Source organism: Abrus precatorius, unplaced genomic scaffold (assembly GCF_003935025.1).
Source record: "Abrus precatorius isolate BTA unplaced genomic scaffold, Abrus_2018 Scaffold9, whole genome shotgun sequence".
Taxonomy (NCBI): Eukaryota; Viridiplantae; Streptophyta; class Magnoliopsida; order Fabales; family Fabaceae; genus Abrus; species Abrus precatorius.
The window spans coordinates 19,771,674-19,788,614 of NW_020874439.1; the positions used below are offsets into that span (position 1 = coordinate 19,771,674).

Here is a 16,941-nt window from a genome sequence, read left to right on the forward strand (position 1 = left end):
TGGCAATAGATCTGATCAAGTAGAAAAATTGGTTGTTTATATAATATCCTCCTCAATTTATCTCCTTTGGGTCAACACTATTTTTAATTTTGTAGATTTAGAGTTCTGTTTATTAAAAATAAAAAATTGATCTTCCCCTTAGTTTTCTCTCTTTCTATTTGTTTCCAGTTACTGGGGTATTCAAATTTGTAGATGAAGATCCATAGTGCTCTCCAATCCATGGCATATTCTTACGCTGGGGCTTCTCCAATAAAATATGCTGTATTTCCTTCTGTCTTGCTATTTCCCAATTGAGTTGTAATTGTGAAATTGCTCGAGTATTTATAATTGTTACTACTCCATAAATCTAAACACTAATTCTTAAAAATAGGGCATATAAGGAATTACTTTGCTGAAAGAATAGACTGGTTGGTTCAGGTTAATTTGAAAACGTAATTGTTTATTTTACTAGTTTCATAAGATATAAATTTTTTAGAAAATTAGTGATTATTTCGTAAAGAAATAATCATTCTCCAAACATGCACTGAGCTTTAGAAAAAAAGACATTATGTTTTTTCCTCTTCTTGTTCCTAACATCTTATGCCTACCACACCATTCTTTTCTGTAGAAATTGCTGTATAATACTAAAAAGTAATTAGCTGATAGAAACTAGATGACGTATATGTTGGATTGGAGTTCCACTTCTAGGTCATGGTAGCACCTAAACACTTACCTTTATATCTGAAATTTGAGATTTTTTATTACTTGAAATCACTTTTAAGCATCATCTGGCATTACACAATGCCGGATACAAAATTCATTGCACACAAGGTTTGTCTTTTCTGGGTAAAGTAATCCGTTTTTATATGACTTGTAAATTACAACTACTGAATTAGCACTCTTCCTGTTTCCATTTCCCTAGAGACAATTTTGGGCTTCTGCAAATGATCATCAGTTATTGCCTGAAAGAATTGCTGCTAGAGCATCTAAACTGGAAATGCGATCCTTATGGAACTCTGGCATAAATAATGTATGTGTGAGATGTGTGATAAATTCTAGTTATTCATTTATAGTTTAGAAACTCAGCTAAGACTCTTATAATTCTAGTCTTAATCTTCAAGTTAAAACATGTCAACTGTACAATCCACTCGTGATTTTTTTTTTGTCTACCTGAAGTTTGTTATTTGGATTTTAATTTTGAATCAGAAAACTAATGTGTACAAACACTTCAACTTTGCATACTGTCTACTGACTTCCATTGTAAAAAATAGAGCATAAAAATTAGAGAAATGCTAGTAATACACTTTTCAATGCAATACTATTAATTGAAAGCTTTTAGGAATCACAAAACCAAATAGGTCTTACTCTTTATTAACGAGTTTCATGCATTATTATTTCATAAATTTTAATTCATAAATTGGTGTTAAAATATGTGTATTAAAAATTGTACTACTAGCACTCCTTTATAAGAATTGATTTTCAAAGATATCAGAACATGATCAATCTCAGTTTACACAAGTAAAGAATAACAAAAATTGGGAAGTTCGGTTGTTTTCATATTCACTTACTTGTTGTGTCTTGTTTATCGTCAAGAAAAAAATACTTTTAAATTCTCAATAATTTCTACATAGAGAAATTTTTTAAAGCAATCATTGAGAAACATTTATTTAATTTGTAATAGTTATTCTATAAGATATATTCATGGTATTTGGTAATTAACTCACAGTGTACAAATATTTATTATGACAATATTTCAAAATTAAATTCCTAGAAGAATGGTTTGTTACATGTTAGAACTTTAAATAGAACTACATAAGTTTTGTTCTTAGGAATGTTCTTGTGCTGTTGTCCATTATATGAGTGACATCTACTTAATCAATTTTCTTAATTTCTGTAATTTACTTTTCTTCTTCAATCCTTTCTAACTTTAACAATCCTTTTTTTTTCAGAGAATTTCAAAGCCACCATTGAACTTGTTCGCTACTGTAGGAATTAAAAAGAGAGAAACTGTAAATAAAATCGTGGCAAAGGTGATTGTTGAGTCACATATACGATTTTATTTGGATCTACAACTTATATTGCTGATGACTAGCACTTCCCTTTGAATGATTTTGTTGTGATGTTTTTATGCAAACTCTAATTTTATTTTTTTTAAATTATAGGGGGTAGCAGCAAAGTCAACATCTAACAATGCTCCTCAAATAAAGTATGATGTTTTCGTTAGCTTTAGGGGCAAGGAAATCTACCATGGCTTTCTTAGCCTTTTGATTGACGCTTTTTGTCAAAAGCAAATAAATGCCTTTGTAGATGATACAGTTGAGAGGGGAGAACATATATCACCGTCACTTCTTGAAGCAATTGAAGGATCATCCATTTCATTGATCATATTCTCAGAAGACTATGCTTCTTCGTCCACATGTTTGGAAGAACTTGTGAAAATAATTGAGTGCAAAGAGAAATATGGACAAACTGTGGTACCTATTTTTTACCAAGTAGACCCCAAAGACGTAGAGCATCAAAAAAAGAGTTATGAAAATGCATTTGCTGAACATGAAAAAATGTACAATATGTCCAGGGTTCAAATATGGAGACATGCTTTGAACGAATCTACTGATTTATCTGGAATTAAGTCATCAGATTTTCAGTGAGCTATTTTTTCTCCCTTTAAATGTTCTTATCTGGTTGCTTAAATAATAAAATGAGATCACTTTTATTTTCTAGATTGTTTTAAGAGTTTTGTTAACCTAAAGCTTTAAGACTTTGAGTTTAAATTTAAACACATTCATGATCTCTCTCTCTCTCTCTCTCTCTCTCTCTCACGCACTATTTTTCTTTTGTATAGGAATGACGCTGAGCTACTTGAAGAAATCGTTAATCTATTGTTGTTGAGGTTGAATAAGCACCCAATCAATTCAAAAGGACTTGTTGGAATTTGCAAACCAATTGCACACTTAGAATCATTGTTATGCCAAGAGTCAAAAGATGTTCGAATTATTGGAATTTGGGGAGTGGGCGGTATTGGCAAGACAACTATTGTTGAAGAAGTATTTAACCAACAATGTTCTAATTATGAAGGTTGTTGTTTCCTTGCAAAGGTACGGGAAGAATTGGGAAGACATGGAACAATTTCTCTTATGGAAAGACTTTTTTCTGCATTATTGGCAGAAGATGTGAAGATTAACACTCAAAATGAATTGTTAAATTATAAGAAAAGGATTGGGTGTATGAAGGTTCTTATTGTTCTTGATGATGTGAATGATACAAATCTATTAAAAATATTATTTGGAAAAGTTGATTGGTTTGGAGCAGGTAGTAGAGTAATTATAACAACTAGAGATCAGCAAGTACTTTCCACTATCAAAGTGGATGATATATATGAGGTTGGGCTATTGAGCTACAGTGAAGCACTTCAGCTTTTCAATTTTAATGCCTTTAACCAAAGTCATTTTGAAATGGAGTATTATGAGTTATTGAAGGAGGTGGTTAATTATGTGAAAGGCATTCCATTAGTTCTTAAGGTTTTGGGTAGTCTCTTTCGTGGGAAAGATAAGAAAGCATGGAAAATTTATCTAGACAAACTGGAAAACATGCCAAGTAAAAAAGTTCATGATGTATTGAGACTATGCTATGATGACCTAAATCACGAAGAGCAAGTGATATTTTTAGATCTTGCATGTTTCTTTGTTGGACTGGATTTGGATTTGGTTTCCATAATAACTTTATCAAATGATCATGACAATGATAACTCAATAGCTGTTGGGTTAGTAAGTTTGCTAGATAAAGCTCTTATTACTATTTCAGAAGATAAGGTTATATCAATGCATGATTCTGTACAAGAAATGGGTTGGGAAATTGTTCGCCAAGAATCTAGTGAAGACCCTGGAAGCTGCAGTCGATTGTGGGATCCTGATGACATTTATGAAGTTTTGAATAATAACAAGGTAAAAGTCTAAATTAAATATCAGGCTAAATATGTTCTTAGTTCTTCTAAATATAATTTTTTCTCTTTTTCGTTCAAAATATTTAGTTTTGAGGTTTGTGTCAATACATTTAACTTTATTATTATTTGGTTTGGTCCTTTTATTTTCTATTTTATTTTAGCCTTTTAACTTTAAACATCCAATAAATTGTTATTTTCTGTAATTACATTTAACTCCATTAATGACAGTAGTCTTATTATTTCCCACACATCTCATCCACTTAAAGATACCGAATTTTGGTGTTAATTTGTTTCTCTAGCATTTAGGTTTTGGATTGTATCCCTTAATTTTTTTAAAGTAAGTACTTTTGGTCCCTACCATATCCTTACTCTCCTTATCTTCATATTTTCCCTATATCTTTCCAAAATTCTTTATGCCTTTTCGTGAATGTAAATGGAACTAGGCCTTTTCAAATTTCCTGTTGAAATATCATATTGACTACTAATATATCTTAGGTTGAACTTACAAAGGTTCACGCAAGTACGAGTTAATTTTTACTTTTGTGTTTGGATGAAGAATTTTAAAATTATATAAAATTTGAAAACAATAAAGATGCTTAGAGTGAGAGTTAAGTATAACAGAAGTTATGAATGATAAATACAAAAAGTTGTGCATAATAAAGAGCTTTTTACATTCTCTAAAAAAAAGTCATTTGATTTTTTGTTTTTTACATAAAAATTATCTATTTAAAATTTTGTAATATTTTAAAATTACTTTTTCTTACTATCTAAATACATAAATTGTAATAATTTTAAAATACCTAATCCAAACACAGCAGAGTTAAGTTAGACTCAAGTCCTTCCTAGTGCAATTAACTTGGCCTCAGATTTCCCCAGGTAACAAGAGCTATGACTTAAATAGAACTCATTAAGGTTAAGATAATTCTTACTTTATGAGATAATTTTTGGAGTTGAGTGAGGCTTAAGGCTTAATAAGATTCCCCAATAACAGACATACTAATTATAAGCTGGAGCCCAATTCAAATGACAATGGTGGATCCATCGTGAACTCTAACACTATCTTTTGATTCATGAAGAGGCGGGTGAAATGTGAATATCTGTAGGAAAGATAAGGAGGGGACTAGGAGAGTATGGATAAGGATCAAAAGAAGGGACACAAACCAAAACACAAAGCTTGGAGAGACTAAAATTAAAATTATCATATTCAAATAAATTATACTGGAAAATAATTAAACTCTCAGTTAATTACATGTATATCAGTATAGCCAATTAGATTACTTTCTATGGTGAGTTAGTTAAGTTAGTAATGGCCTGTTAGTAGTCATGTTTATTATCAGAATCACCCTATATATGTCATAGCCTGATCATTCATTGTAACTAACGAATACATTTTACTCTCCAAAAGATCAAGAACATGCTCTTTCTGATTTTCCTTATAAATTACATGAGACAGATGGCAAAAGTGAGATGCCAATCCTTTTGACATGGTAGCACTTGATCAATATATGATAATAATAAATGGGACAAAAATTTTCAACCTTTGAAAAACAAAGGGCACAAACCAAAATTTAAATTTTAGAGGCATCAAAACCATAATAACCACAAATATAAGCATCTTTTATATCGATAATAACATTTGGCTTTATAGTGGAAAATGTGGCTTTTAATAAGTTTTTCATCTTCTTTCATGGCAGGGAAATGAGGCCATTAAAAGCATGAGGATAGACTTGTCAGCAGTTAGAAAGTTGAAGTTAAATCCAACTGTATTTGAGAAGATGACTAATCTCCAATTTTTAGATTTTCATGGAGAATATGATCAAGATTGGTTGGATATTTTTCCTCAAGGGCTTCAATCTTTGTCAAATAATCTACGATATCTAAATTGGACGCATTATCCTCTGAAATCCCTGCCAGAGAATTTTTCTGCCAAAAATCTTGTTATATTGGACTTATCTTATAGTAAAGTGGAAAAGCTTTGGAATGGAGTGCAGGTAAACACGTCTTCCTAAAATAAATATTCTCTTAAGAAATACAAATTAACAACTGAAGCTCATGTGTGGTCTCCATTTGTGTTATTTTGTTACAGAATCTAGAGAATTTGAAAATTGTTAAACTCTGCAATTGTGAATTCCTCAAGGAGCTGCCAGATTTTTCAAAAGCAACAAATCTTGAAGTACTGAATTGCAGTTGGTGTGTTCAATTGACTAGTGTACATCCCTCAATTTTCTCTCTCAACAAGCTTGTGTCATTGGATCTAAGCTTTTGCTTTTTCCTTACCAGACTTACAAGCAATACCCATTTAAGCTCCCTCAATTGTCTTAATCTTGATTTCTGCAAATATCTAAAGGAATTCTCAGTGACATCAGAGAACATGATGGAACTACGTTTAACAGGTACAAGCATCAATGCATTGCCCTCATCTCTTGGACTCCAAAGCAAGATGGAAACCTTAGTTGTAGGTTATAGTGACATTCAAAGCTTACCTTCATGCATTAAGGATCTTACAAGACTGCGATATCTAGATCTAAGACGTTGTTACGAGCTTCAAACTCTACCAGAGCTTCCCCCATCCATTGAAATCCTACTTGTTGAAGAATGCACATCATTGAAGACTGTATTGTTCCCTTCAACACCTACTGAACGATTTAACGAAAATAGGAAAAGGGCTGAGTTTTGGAATTGCTTTAACTTGGATGAAGCTTCTCTCATTGCTATTGGGTTAAGTGCATCTAGAAACATAAGGAAATTTGCTTGCCTGCATATATTCCCATCAAAACATGATCACGATAATTACAGTGATTATAATCAATCAATGTATGTGTATCCGGGAAGCAATGTTCCAGAGTGGTTAGAGTATAAGACAAAAAACGATTATATAGTTATTGATCTCCCTGCTGCTCAAATTCCATCTATGTTGGGCTTCATTTTCTGCTTCATCATTGGCAAGGACTCAGAATATGGTGAGATATTGATAATAGATGTCACAGTTAGTGATGGTGATGGTGAAGGTAAAAAGGAAAATTTTGAAATGCACATGACAAGGCCATGTGCCAAAATTGCATTAGATCATGTGTGTGTGATGTACAATCAACAATTTTCTGACTACCTATTGAGCAGAGCCGAATATCAGAAAAGGTTTCAAATAAAGGTTACAACAAGGATGAAATCCAGTGAATCCAGATATAGACCAGAGGTGGCAATAAAAGGGATTGGAGTAAGCAAAATAAACGGCTCCACATATTTGAATTTCATTCGAATAAGAGAATTGATTTATATTGAAAACAACTGGGATTCCCTTATGCTTAGCATCTTCTTATGTATTTCTGTCCTTCAATTGAAGATGAAAAATTTGATTTAGACAAAATTTATATATGATGTAAGTACTCTCTGTTTGATTAACATTCAAGTTATTTATTGACATGATTTAAATGATTGAAATTATCCTCTAGACTTAATTAATGTTTTAATGAACCCTATATAACCTTCTTTGCCAATGTCAAGAGACATGTCAGTTTAGAATTTACTTTTTCCTCAGTTGTAGGAGGCTACTCTTTTTTACTCAGAAATACATATTTGAATTTCCTTCGAATAAAAGCATTGATTTATATTGAAAAAACTGGGATTCCCTCATGCTTAGCATCTTCCTATCTCATTAACAAATGCAAAAAGTCCAAAATATAACAAAAGTGAAAAAGAAAATGACACCCACCAATAGATTTTCTACTAAGATGAATTTATATTCTTAGTAGCATGTAACTTTATTATTTGATTATCTAAAATTAATAAATAAATCACTAAGACTGTTATTTTCTTTAAAAGTTATGAGATTATAACAACTTTTTTTTAAAAAATATGTTATAAAAAATCATTCTCATACACAAACTAAATGTATTGATTTCAATGATAAAAATCTCAAAGTAAACATCTCATACTTAAATATTATCCAATAAAATTAATATAATTACTTCTTTCATGTAACATTCTTATCTCAAAATCCGTACAATGTATATTTCATACTTCATTACTTGATGTAAAATAGGAAATTCGAATATAATAGGCATGATTATAGCTAATTACTGAAATTTTTTTGTTTTGTAGTACTTATACAAATATTCTCATTCATATGAATATTACTGGTACAACAAAATTCTAAATGTTGTATTAAATATAATTAAGATCCATAAATTAAAAGACTGTATATACATTCTATAGATAAAATACAATAATTTACAAATTGTTTGTCAGAATATACGAAACTTAAAAAAATAATATTTACATCACCAAAATTACGATAAGTCCCAGAGCAGCCTCAACTCAAAATCCCGTACTGAAGACTGGTCCTATTCATCAATTCCGTGCCAACTTTCTATCTCAACCAGATCCTCTGAGTTTAAATCATTATCTGAACCCAGATAGTCATCACCCGAATCAACTCTGACCTCAATGTCAGTCACTTGCTGAAGGTCCATCAGGTCAGTCTTTCGAGATGGTCATGGTCATGATAAGTGAAAAGGTAAGTGAAGGCTGCTAGGGTTCTAACAGTACTTTTATACAGGTATATACACAAAGTCTGGTGTATTCTACTCCTAGGAAAGTCAAAAGAAATACTATAAGAGTAATCCATCTCTATCATAACAAAAAGCCTAGGTTTAAAATAACATACTCTTTGGTATTCATTGAATACATAATTTAACCTAAAGTCTACTGAACTATCTACAAGTCTAACTCTTTCCTGAGGCTCTGTCATCATGGTTTCCTGAAAACATTAATAAGGATGAGCATCTATTCTATTCTTTACAAACATTTATCATACGATTATACTCTATAGCATGAATACAATACATTCACATCATACATAACATTCAACAATTTATTGTCCACTTTCATCTCTCTTATTCCAACATGCACTCCCAGTGCACTGTCATCACAGATATCGATGCCTCTAGCACTTCTTAATAAAGGCATAGTCAGCAGTCTAGTCAGGAAATAAGTGTGAGGCTATGTGACGCATTTGCTCTCAGAAAGAGTGTGTACACATAGGCGAATGTCGCTCACCACCCTACGTTTCCCCAAAATTCTCATCGTCTTCGAACTCTATACCCCGGTGTATCTCTGTAACTATTCATGTGACACCCTTACTACTTATTATGCCATCAATATAAATATAATATTAAAATAATCCAAGCAGTAAGAAAGCCACATGTATGAGTTTACATTTGTTCACATTAATAGAAACTAAATACACCATCTGCATCAGTTATCCAAATACGTATATAGCAATCATCTGTCAAAATATACAGTCATTCAGTCATATAAACATATACACATAGCTGAGTTATATACAAAATAAAGTGGGGTCACGATATCAGAGATAACAACAACAAAAATGACCTCACAAGCTTTCCCCCTAGACCCATGATTATCAAAAATACCATTTCCTCCAAAAGTTAACAGTACTCTAGGAGTAAATGGAAAAGTGAGTCTCATGGGTACCCTGATGGGGATGGGGTATGCCCGTGGGCCTAGCCCATTTCTATCTAATAAAAAGGTAATAGTGCCAGTATGGGTGAACTGTTGTCGTTCCCAATCGTACACCTATCTTCTTTCAGGATCATATCTGACCGTGACGCTGAACTAGTATGGTGGTCGGGCCATTTGTGTCCTCACCTACTAAACATATTCACATACAACACACATAGCAACTAAAAGGGTGAGACAAACCCATTTCAACCAAAGTACAGTAGAAAACACGTCAAGATATTTACAATCATTATAGCAATTAGCAACAACTCAACACACAATGTACATGCCATGTATGATTCTGTGCATCACCTAGTTAATTGCTATACTGACACATGCATGTGGGCCCAAACCATTTTTTTTCTTTTTTTCTCTTTCTTTCTTTCTGGGAAGGATCAGGAGTTTACTGTCACCAATCATTCTTGGTCATAACCATCTCATTAGATAGTTTCAAAGATATAGCTCAATTGATTTTGATAATCCATCAGGTTCTGTCAGGATAGTCCAGTTTTGCAGTGAGAACCGACAGCACAGGGTTGCGAGCCCTGGCCTTTGCCTGGCTCAATCACACCCAACTATTCCCAAGACTAACCTGGAGTCTCCCCTAGATTTCGTATACTTCCCATCCAACACCATCATCATTACATGCTTATGATGCATGAACCTAATTTCAGTCTTTTAATTAGGTATTAAACATTTCTTTTTAATCAACAACATATGTTTCAAATTCCATTGACAATTTGGCAGAGTTTCCTCTATAATTCAGATATTTCTAAATTTTCTTCTCTATGCAAAACAGCCAGAAAATTCCAATACACTTCGAATTTTAAACAGAGTCTCACCACCACCACATTTCACAACTTTTCTTTCATTTCAATGGCTCTCAAATACCTTTTTCCAATTATCACCACATTTCAAAATACCCATTTAAAATAATACTTTAAAATGAATTAAAATCCTTTAAATTATTTAAATATGTATATAGGTATATTTTAAATATATAAAAACTATTAAATAAATTTTGATCAAACCACTTGAAATTAAAGAAGATTTTTTTTTTATCTTTATTTCGCAATTCTCCAATTCTTTTCAACTTTCAACAGACCTTCTATATGCTCACTCCACATGAATGATAGTTCATTCCTCAAGTATTTTAGGTAATCAATTATTTATACTGAATTCAACAAACAATTATCATAGAATTATTATCACACATAAAATCAATTTCAAAAAGGAATATCAAACAATTGTACACTAAGTATAGAAATAATTATAAATTTCTTCAAATAATTCATATATACATAGCAAAGAATAAAACACCCATTTCTCAACGTTTTTCTACTATACCCGTGAAAATAGATATGTCCCCCCTTACCTTGAAGTGTATACCGATTTTTTTCTCACCAATGACTTCTTTCCACCACTTCTCAAACCACAATCCTAACCAAATAATCACACATAATCATGATCAATGTTAAGAGGCATTAATCACCCAACCCACTACTAGTGAGTTGAAACTATCATTTTCTAATCTTCGCAAAAATGGCTTACGGGTCTTACAATTGTTTTCTATGATTTAAATGGAATACTATAAGCCTAAAGGTGATTAAAAATAATTATTTTTCCTTCATAACACTCTTGGGACAGCACCTCTAGACCAAGGGTTTTAAACCCCCAAATGTATTTTTAACAAAACAAAAAGCACCAAAATTATTTATTATAAAATATAGAAAGATTAAGCTAATTAAAACATAATTTAGAAACAAAATTTTTGGATAAAATCTCACCCTCATGCCACTGTTCCAGCACCCAAAAAGAGGGAGAAAATAAAAAATTAATCGGTTCAAAGTGTTCAAAATGATGAAAATAGATGAAATATAATAAAAATTTAATGAACTTACTTGGAAATTTAAGAGATTAAGACCAAAGATGATCAAAGCTCCTTGGAAGAAAGAAAATGGGGCTTACGGAAGTGAAAGGAAGAAATGGGAAGCTTTAGAGACTAATCCTTATCTTAAATAGTAAAAATAATAATATAATATTAGAATTTTTACTAATTCTTTAGTAATTAATTGAAATAATTAGATAAAAATCCTAAAATTTAAAAATAATCATGAAATATATTAAACATAATTATAAAATAATTTTTGACACTATTGATCCTTTAATTGATGTCTAAAATTTTTACACGCAATTTCTGCTTGAGCATATAACTAATTTACTTAAAATTAACTAGAAAATCTAAAAATGCTCATTAAATACAAAAAAAATTTATTTTTATATTCCAAATAATATTTATAAATAAAACATAAATTTTTATAATTTTTACTATTATTATTATTATTTTCAAAATAAAATATTATTTTTAACTTTATACAACAATTTTAACCAACACAAATTAACACTTTTTGAAACTTAAAAATTTTAAAATTAAAAATTACCAAAAATTTCTTAAAAATATACCTAACAATTTTGTCTAAAGCATCTCATGCTAATTCTATCTCAATTTTTTCCAAAAAATCAAGTACTATATATTAACTTAGAATTATATTAATAAATTAATCGTTTAGCAAAAACGAGGATGTTACAATTCACATTAGATTCAATCCATTATCTGACTCTTAGAGTCATTCTTAGCATCATTCTCTTTCTCACTTATAAGATTGTGCTTAGTAAAGCACTTCCAGACTAGGTCCATTCCAATCCATTTCACGCATATATTCATTGATACAATTTCAACAGTAAATCTTTCATACCAATATCATTTCAGCATATCATTTTACTCCAATATATTTCATAACATCACAACACAATCATTCAGCAATTTTCATCATATCCCACAATAAGTACTCATTACACAACGCATATATCAGTCGTTTGGCCTAAGCAATCAATCAATCCAAACAACCAAGTAAACATCTTTTTCCTTCAATGTTCACAAAATAGCTATCTCAATCACATATTCTTATACAATATCCACATAATAATTCTCTATGAGCACAACATAAATATTGTAATAGAAAGATAAAATAGAGCTCTCCTTACCTCGAAGATGAGTTTAGGGAGAGATGTTGAAAAGGATCATCGTTCACAGATAGAAGCTCTCCTGAATATCAAGAGATATCCATAAGAACAACAGAGGAAAAACAATAAGAGAAAATCAAATTTAACCCGAGGAAACTTACGTAGAATCGATCAGAATTAAAGTCCAAGCTTGATTATGAAGAGAAAATGGAGTTTCTGAGGCTTTTATCTAAGTAAAAGAATGAGAAAGTTCAGAGAAAACTTAAAAGAAGGACGTGAGTTCAGAAAACAAATGAATTTCTCATGGGAGAAATCTCTTAAATACCCTCTGCCCCGCGCATTCTCTCTTGAGCGAGATACAACTCGCTTAAGCGACGTCATCTCGCTTGAGCGATGGGCATCTCACCTGAGCAAGATATGCAGACAGTGGTCTTGCCCCCTCTTTTCTAATATGCTCGGTTGAGCGAGCTCCATCTCGCTTGAGCGAGATGATGTCCAGAGAGCATGATATTGCTCCTATGAGTTCTCGCTTGAGCCTCCCATCTCGCTTAGGCGAGATCCTCAACTCGCTTAAGCGAGATCACTCTTGTCTGGGCGAGGTGACAGTTGGATAGTATTTATCTTCAGCTCCCTTGAGTGAGATATGTAATAGCCCGACAACTTATTCGGGACTGATGACTGTCCCCACAAACCAACACGAGACTTTCAGTGTGCTTTGTCCTCACTCGCATACTTTCCAGGAACTTTTCAAAAGGTCACCCATCCCATAATTGCTCCAAGTTAAGCTCGCTTAACTTTGGAGTTCTTAAGTGATAGGCCACCAAAAAGTAAATGCATTTTGTTGGTATAGGTAGTCCTAATCAATTTCTTTAAGCTATCATTAACTGTATACACAGTCTCTGGATCCCCCTCTCATTCCGATGTAAGTTCAATTCATTCATGTGCCCCATACCGTCGGAAGCCTGCTAGGTAGCCGCTCCTTCTTCATGCCACATTGCACCAGCGATCACTTCCCGCCTTCACCTAGTGCCTGGGTGTCACAAGATAGCCCTATAGCAACATATTCCTGCGTGCTCAATCTCGCTTGGGCGAGATTTACCTTGTTTGAGCGAGATCTCCTTCACTCAAACTCCTCAAAAATCCTCTAAGCTCACATCTAATTGCATTCCAATACTACTTAACATTAATCACAATATAATTTACCGAAAAATGAAATCAGGATGTTACACTACTCTTACCCTTTTAGGAATTTCGCCCCCAAAATTCACTGATTCAGGAAAAGATGAGGATAGGCTTCCTTCATTCTGTCCTCAGGCTCCCAAGTAGCATCTCCTTCATCATTCGCATTCCAGATTACCTTTACCAATGAGATATCTTTACCCCTTAGCTGCTTGACTCGTCGATCAACAATCTTCACAAGGATAACCTCATATGACAAATTTTCTTGAACTCAGACAGGGTCAAGCTCAATTACATGAGAGGGATCCAAAATGTATATCCTCAATTAAAACATATGAAATACAAGATGCAGATTGGACATATTTGGAGGTAAGGCAATATGATAAGCTACAGGACCAACTCTACTCAAAACTTCGAATGATCCGATGAATTTAGGAGATATCTTTCGGGATTTCAACGCCCTACCAAGTCTAGTAATGGGTGAGACTCTCAAAAATACATGATCACCGACTTAGAATTTCAATGGCTTTCTTTCCTGATCATGGTAACTCTTCTGTCTATCTTGGGCAACCTTTATTTTCTCTCTGATCATCTTCACTTGGTTGTTCTGTCTTTGTACCACATCAGGAGCATACAAAATTGTCTCTCCAGCTTCATACCAGCATTTGACATCTCCTCCCATACAATACTTCATACGGTGCCATGCCAATGCTTGCTTGATAATTATTATTATATGTGAATTCTACTAAAGGTAGACATTCATCCCACGCTCCTTGTTGCTCCATCACGCAAGCTTGTACTAAGTCTTCCAATGTTTGGATAGTACACTCCGTCTGCCCGTCTGTTTGATGATGATATGAGGAGCTAAGCTTTAACTTAGTCCCCAAAGCCACTTGCAGACTTTTCCAAAATTTTGATGTGAATCTTAGATCTCGATCTGATACGATGCTCAAGGGTACTCCATGCAGTTTGATTATCTCAGTAATGTACAGCTCCGCCAACTTCTCCAATTTATACTTCATATTAATTGGAATAAAATGTGCAGTCTTGGTTAGACGGTCTACAATCACCCACATAGCATCATGATTTCTCTTTATTTTTGGTAATCTAGATACGAAGTCCATAGAGATACTTTCTTATTTCCATTCTGGAATCTCCAACGGTTGTAATTCTCCTGGTACCCTCTGATGTTCTGCTTTCGATTTTTGGCACGTTAAACACTTTGCAACATACTCAACAATTTCTTTCTTCATGCCGTACCACCAGAAATTTCTTTGCAAATCGTGATACATCTTCAATGCTCCAGGATGGAAGCTCAACTTACTCTTATGCACCTCTTCCAATATCATCTGTTTCAATTCTTCATTTTGGAGAATGCATACTCTGCCCTTAAATCTGATAAGTTCATTTGAATCACGATAAAAGTCTAAGCTTTTGCTATCATCATTTGGTTGCACCCTATCTTGCAGATACTGATCTTTCATTTAAGCATTCTGGATTTGCATCAGGAAATCGTTATTGATCTTCAAAGTGCCTAAATACAAACTTTTGGGTCTCACTTCTACCATCAAATTCAAATCTCTAAATTCTTCAATCAAATCTCATTCCTTTATCATCATGGCAGAAATGTGTAGGGATTTCCTGCTTAGTGTGTCTGCTACAACATTTGCCTTCCTGGGTGGTAAGACAGGGTGAAGTCATAATCTTTGAGAAACTCTATCCACCTTCTTTACCTCATATTCAGCTCTTTCTAGTCAAACAGATATTTCAGACTCTTGTGATCGCTAAATAATTCAAATCTCGATCCAAATAGGTAATGTCTCTAAATTTTCAATGCGAATACCACTGCTTCTAATTCCAAATCATTGGTAGGGTAATTGACTTCATGAGGTCGAAGTTGTCTTAAAGTAAACGCGACTATTCTCCCAGATTGCATTAGGACACACCCAAGTTCTTGTCCTGAAGCATCATAGTACACTTTGAACTTTTGCTCCAGATCTGGCAAAATCAATACTGGAGTAGAAGTTAACCTTTCCTTCAAATTTTGGAAGCTAACTTCGCATTCTTCATTCCACTTGAAATCCCTTCCTTTCCTCGTTAGTTTCGTTAGAGGTAACGCTATTTTAAAAAATTTCTCAATGAATTTTCTATAATAGCCAGCCAATCCAAGGAAACTTCTTATCTCTATCGGAGTTGTAGGCCTCGACCATTGAGCCACTGCTTCTACTTTTGCTGGGTCGACCATGATTCCTTCCTTTGAGACAACATGTCCCAAAAATTGGATCTGTGGAAGCCAGAATTCGTACTTTGCCAACTTTTAATAAAGCTACCTTTTGTTCAGTATTCGCAAAATGATTCTTAGGTGTTTAGCGTGCTCCTCGTGATTCTTGGAATAAATCAGAATATCGTCAATAAACATGACAACAAATCGATCTAAGAATTCATGAAAAATTCGGTTCATATAGTCCATGAACACCGCCGAGGCATTTGTTACTCCAAATGGGATCACCAGATATTTGTAATGACCGTACCGGGTCCTAAAAGCAATTTTGGAGATATCTTCCTTCTTCACTCGGATTTGATGATAACCTGATCACAAATCGATCTTTGAAAACATGGAAGCTCCCCGTAGCTGATCCATCAGATCATCAATCCGAGGAATAGGATACTTATTCTTGATCGTTACTTTATTCAGCTGACGATAATCCACGCACATTCTCATGCTTCGATCCTTCTTTTTCACCAAAAGCACTAGAGCTCCCCATGGAGACACGCTTGGCCTTACAAATTACCTTTTCAACAAATCTTCCATTTGCTTTTTCACCTCTGCCAACTCCATCAGTGACATTCGATATGGCGCGATAGATACTGGGCTTGCTCCCAGAATCAAATTGATAGCGAATTCAATATCTCTTTTTGGTGGCAGTTCTATTACATCCTCTGGACAAACTTCCAAAAAATCTTGTACCACTGGAATATGCTCAACTCTCACGGCCTTATCAATCTCAGTAGAAAACAACAGCATGAAAGTCTTAGCTTCACCCACATTTAGGAGTCTAGAACCTTTCGGTGTATTATCACCAAAGATTAAAGCTTTCTCCTGACAATCTAACAAAATAGATTGAATGACAACCAATCCATGCCCAACACAACATTAAGTTGAGAAAGTGATAGATAGATTAAGTCCACACATAAATTTCTACCATGAATTATCACAGAACAGCCTAAGCACACAGAAGAGGTTACAACAGGCTTAGCTGTAGGAGTAGACACAAGAACATCACATGCCAGAGAAGATA

The 16,941-nt window shown here is 33.4% G+C and overlaps 1 protein-coding gene across 1 annotated transcript; it reads left to right on the forward strand.

The window, feature by feature from the left end:
- The first annotated feature begins 780 nt into the window (after positions 1–780).
- On the forward strand, positions 781–7,277 carry LOC113850948 (disease resistance protein RML1A-like). The gene is made up of 8 exons (XM_027481455.1): positions 781–810; positions 902–1,024; positions 1,929–2,015; positions 2,142–2,623; positions 2,822–3,920; positions 5,614–5,910; positions 6,006–6,161; positions 6,267–7,277. The coding sequence occupies exons 1-8, from the start codon at positions 781–783 to the stop codon at positions 7,275–7,277; spliced, it is 3,285 nt and encodes a 1,094-aa protein (XP_027337256.1).
- Positions 7,278–16,941: the final 9,664 nt, after the last annotated feature.

What these genes read in the sequence shown, in the direction of transcription:
- LOC113850948 (XM_027481455.1), top strand. Translation starts at nt 781, where the DNA reads ATGCCGGATACAAAATTCATTGCACACAAG. An exon ending in ATTAAGTCATCAGATTTTCA is followed by an intron (nt 2,624 to 2,821) that starts GTGAGCTATTTT and finishes TCTTTTGTATAG; the next exon opens with GAATGACGCTGAGCTACTTG. An exon ending in AGCTTTGGAATGGAGTGCAG is followed by an intron (nt 5,911 to 6,005) that starts GTAAACACGTCT and finishes ATTTTGTTACAG; the next exon opens with AATCTAGAGAATTTGAAAAT.